This window comes from Austrofundulus limnaeus, unplaced genomic scaffold (assembly GCF_001266775.1).
Source record: "Austrofundulus limnaeus strain Quisiro unplaced genomic scaffold, Austrofundulus_limnaeus-1.0 Scaffold597, whole genome shotgun sequence".
NCBI lineage: Eukaryota > Metazoa > Chordata > Actinopteri > Cyprinodontiformes > Rivulidae > Austrofundulus > Austrofundulus limnaeus.
In genome coordinates, this window is record NW_013952999.1 from 171,525 (window position 1) to 175,512 (window position 3,988).

Below are 3,988 nucleotides of genomic sequence, written 5' to 3' on the forward strand. Positions count from 1 at the left end.
CCACACCGCTGACATAACGCCTCCTCTACAAACTGCTTGCTTGTTAAAGTTTGTTCAGCTCCGTCGTTGTCTTCTTCTATTTTTTATGCGGCTGGCATTAAGTCTGTTGCGCGATTCCGCCGCCTGCTGCTTTAGAGCGTCTATGCACAAACTGAGCGAAATGAAGCTGGTATCGGTTCTGTAGTATCGGAGCACTTTTATAAGTACGAGTTAACGCACATGGTATCGGACCGATACCCGATACTGGTATCGGTATCTGTGCATCCCTAATCAGAAGGTTTTACTAATGAGCCTGAATAGTTTCTTACACTTCTCAACTCTGTTCTCAAAGGGTCTTGAGGTTGCAATCAGGAGCAAGATCGAGCAGGAGGTGACCCAGAGGGCCAGCTCCTCTCTCCACAAGCCACTGTCTGTGGTCAAAGGAGCTGAAGGAAAAGGAAAGCCAGGATCTGCCCGTCCTGGGACCAGTTCAAAGTAGAACACGTTACCACACCATCGACTGCAGACCTCAGCTTCACCAGGTTATAATAAAATTATGAGTGGACGTTACATGAACCTCCAAGAGCATCTACTTAGTGAGAAGAACTGAACAAAGTAGACGCTTGTCATGTTTTATGATGTCATGATTTTGTCATCCTGTTTATTAAGGATAAATGAAGTGAAGAAGGATCTTCAAAAGTTATATTTTCCCAGTTTGAGACGTTTTACTCTAACCCTCCGTAAGGTTCTACTCCGGTTCTGATAGAAACTGATTATTTATAGAACATTAAACATTTTCTAAAAGTACAGAGAAACCAAATGGAGGACAGGAAACAGGCGATGATCTCTGAAGCCAACCCATGAGACGTGAAAACAGAAAATGTTGGCCTGAAGCTCTCTGACGGTCTTTATTCCTGTAAATAATTGTTGACTCAGGTTTTGTGAAGCTGATGTAATCTTCTCTCGCCACAGTACAGTTACTACCTGGAAATACAGACAATAAAATAATCTACCCATATCACTCTAAAGATGTATATAAATCATTGTAAAAATGCTTTGTGTAACGTCTGTTACAGTTTAGTTTGTCATTCAAGCTGTTTATTTCAAATGTGTTCAGGAATTAATTGTAAACAGGCAGGCCAGAGTGAGTCCTACAATGAAATCATAAATCTGGGTACTAATTCTGTGCAGTAGACAGCACATAAATCATGGACTATTAAGATAGTTAAATAAGCTGATAAATAGAAAATACAATCAACACCAAGCTGAGCAGATTATTAGTTGTGCATGGCTTTGCACCGTAAAGAGTTAAAAAGCCCTGATGGCGTCCATGCAGTGGTGCGAGCGCAGGAACCGAGGGAAGGAGTCTTTGGCCATCAGGCTGTAGATCTTCTGCTGGGCTTTGTCAAACGTCTCGACGCACGGAGAGCCTGTCGCACTCAGCAGAGCCTCGCGGGTCTCAGCATCCAGGTTCACCTGCAGCGAGGAACACCGACAGTCAAAACAAGTTTTATTTGCTGAAGGTTTCGTTCAGTTCCCGTGCGCCGACCTCCAGCGGGGCGTCAGGGTTGATAAACTGGCTGTAGATGCTGCTGGCCTTGGTCCTGTGCAGGTTTGATGAGGAGACCCTGTAGTCCTCACAGGCCAGCCAGAACTCAAGGTTCTCCTCACTGAACTCTGAACGCAGGAAACCTCGAAACGCCTGAAGACCAACTGAGAGCACAAACATATATATATATATATATATATATATATACACGTAGCACAAAAAGTCATTTTTTCTTAATTACGTAGATCATTTCTTTGTTTCTTGTCAGTAAATCTTATACCAGGCACCTGGGCGGTACCAGACGCTCAAAACAAACTATAACAGCAAAAGAAGCTGTTTGTCAAATTATTCATATGAGCAACTCCACTCATCCCACAAATGCATGTTACTTACAAATGTGGCACCATTTAAAAGCAATTATTCATAAGCAAGAGTTGTAACTAAGTACAAATACTTTGTTATTGTACTTAAGTAGAATTTTTGGGTGTCTGTACTTGAGTAATTGTATTTCAGCCTACTTTTTACTTCTACTTCTTACATTTTCACACAGTTATCTGTACTTTTTACTCCTTACATTTTAAAAAAAAGCAAGCAGTAGAAAGTTGTAACTTTTATTTAATTTTTGCTTGTTTTCATTCCAGCTTGTTGTAAAAAATAAAAACTATCCATATAAATTCTGCCTCCTAGATAGAGTGAATTTAACTGTTGTTGAATGAGAAGTATAAATATTTAAAATTCTGATAGTGTATTAGTTTGTACACAAACAAATCATGTCACTCCAGCAGGACATAATCATTAAAATAAAAGTACTGTACTTAAGAAGTATTTGTATTTCATGAATTATATTATTGTATTTGGCTGCAGCCCTCAGATAGATTTTCATTGTGGGGAAAAGCTTTGTGCAGCCTTGATATATGTATATAAACTGAAACAGATTCATAAATTTAACATAAATTAATTATTTTAATACAATTTAGTCATTTCTGCATTTTTGGGAGGTCACCTCCTAATAAATGTCCTTACAGAAAATCTAACTGCTCATTTTAAATCAGTACTTTTACTTTTAATACTTAAGTACAAAAAATATCAGATACTTTAAGACTTTTACTCAAGTAATATTCCTAAAGGAGACTAACTTTTCCAAAATAATCTTTTGGTAAGATACTTGTACTCAAGTATCAGTTTGTGGTACTTTATATAAAATTGTTTAAAAGAGTTTCCAACTGTATAAGATTTATTGTCAAAAAATATTACAACAAGGAAATAATCTATCAAACAGAAATTTCCTTACTTTTTGTTCTGAGTATATTTAAATACATTTGTCTGACTGCACAGTGGATCAGTGGTTAGCACTAATGACTCACAGTCCTGGGCTGGGTTAGATTCCCGGTTCAGACCAGGGTCTGTTCTCATGAGACAATGATTTTAAATTTGCTCATTTAGAAAAACAAATCAAACACAACTGTCAATATTCAGATTTATCTGTATATGATTTGATCATATGAGGTTTTTTAGATATGTTGATCTTTTTTTAAAACAGTTTCAGTTTTAGCTGCAGTCACAGACCTATGCTGAATACTTTCATCTGTTTAATTCAAGCTGCATGCACTGGATGAGTTGGTTACTTTTAGGGCTCCAATAAGCTTTTAAATCATCAGGGTTTAATGTGGGAATGTGAAACACTACGTGCACATTTTGAGGTCAACTAAATTTGGACAGCTGCTTTTTTGTGTCACTTTTTAACCTTTTCCAGTTTAAAATAAAAAAGGAAATGAACATTGTCAAAGTAGCACTGCCTCACACTTTGACAGTACTAACATTTAGAGTTACCACTTAACCTAACATGCATGTTCTTGGTCTGAGGGAAGAAACCTGAATAAAACATGCAAACTCCACACAGAAAGGCCGGAAATCAAACCGGCAATCTTCTTCCTGTGAAACAACAGTGTTACCTGCTGCATACATTTAGGACATTTTAAACAAAAAGAAACAAAAACCTAAAATGATTGCCTCAAACATTGTGGCAAACAACAACAAAAATGTTGCACTACAGAAGCTTCGAACACCGAAATTCTCAGTTTGATTTAATGGGGCCAGTTAGGGTTGTACAGAAATGTTGAATTAAATTTCTCCAGATAGATATTTTTAATATTATGTTTAGGTCATAAAGGTTGCCCTTTGTCACCGATTCTGTTCATTACTTTCAGGGACAGAATTTCTAGGCGCAGCCGAGGTGTTGAGGGGATCCGTTTTGGTGGCCTTAGGATCGCATCTCTGCTTTTTGCGGATGATGTGGTCCTGTTGGCTTCATCGGAACGAGATCTGCAGCTCTCGCTGGAGCGGTTCGCGGCCGAGTGCGAAGCGGCCGGGATGATGCTCAGTGCCTCCAAATCCGAGGCCATGGTCTTGAGCCGGAAAAGGGCAGAGTGCCTTCTCTGGGTCAGGGGGGTCGTCCTGCCT

General features: G+C 38.9%; 2 protein-coding genes across 2 annotated transcripts in view; one reads left to right on the forward strand and one right to left on the reverse strand.

Moving 5' to 3' along the window:
• Window positions 1–331: 331 nt before the first annotated feature.
• On the forward strand, window positions 332–1,000 carry cunh19orf53 (chromosome unknown C19orf53 homolog; the record flags this gene model as incomplete). The annotated part of the gene is given in 1 exon segment (XM_014026861.1): window positions 332–1,000. A coding segment is annotated over 1 exon segment (147 nt), but the record flags the coding sequence as incomplete, so codon positions are not given.
• The window catches only part of si:ch211-196h16.12 (regulator of G-protein signaling 5), a 4,520-nt gene continuing 1,384 nt past the window's right edge, over window positions 853–3,988 (reverse strand). The window contains exons 4-5 of the mRNA XM_014026863.1: window positions 1,529–1,692; window positions 853–1,455 (exon numbers count right to left, since the gene is read on the reverse strand). Coding sequence (XP_013882317.1) covers window positions 1,288–1,455; window positions 1,529–1,692 — 332 coding nt within the window. The 3' untranslated portion in view covers window positions 853–1,287. The remainder of the gene's footprint in view (window positions 1,456–1,528; window positions 1,693–3,988) is intronic.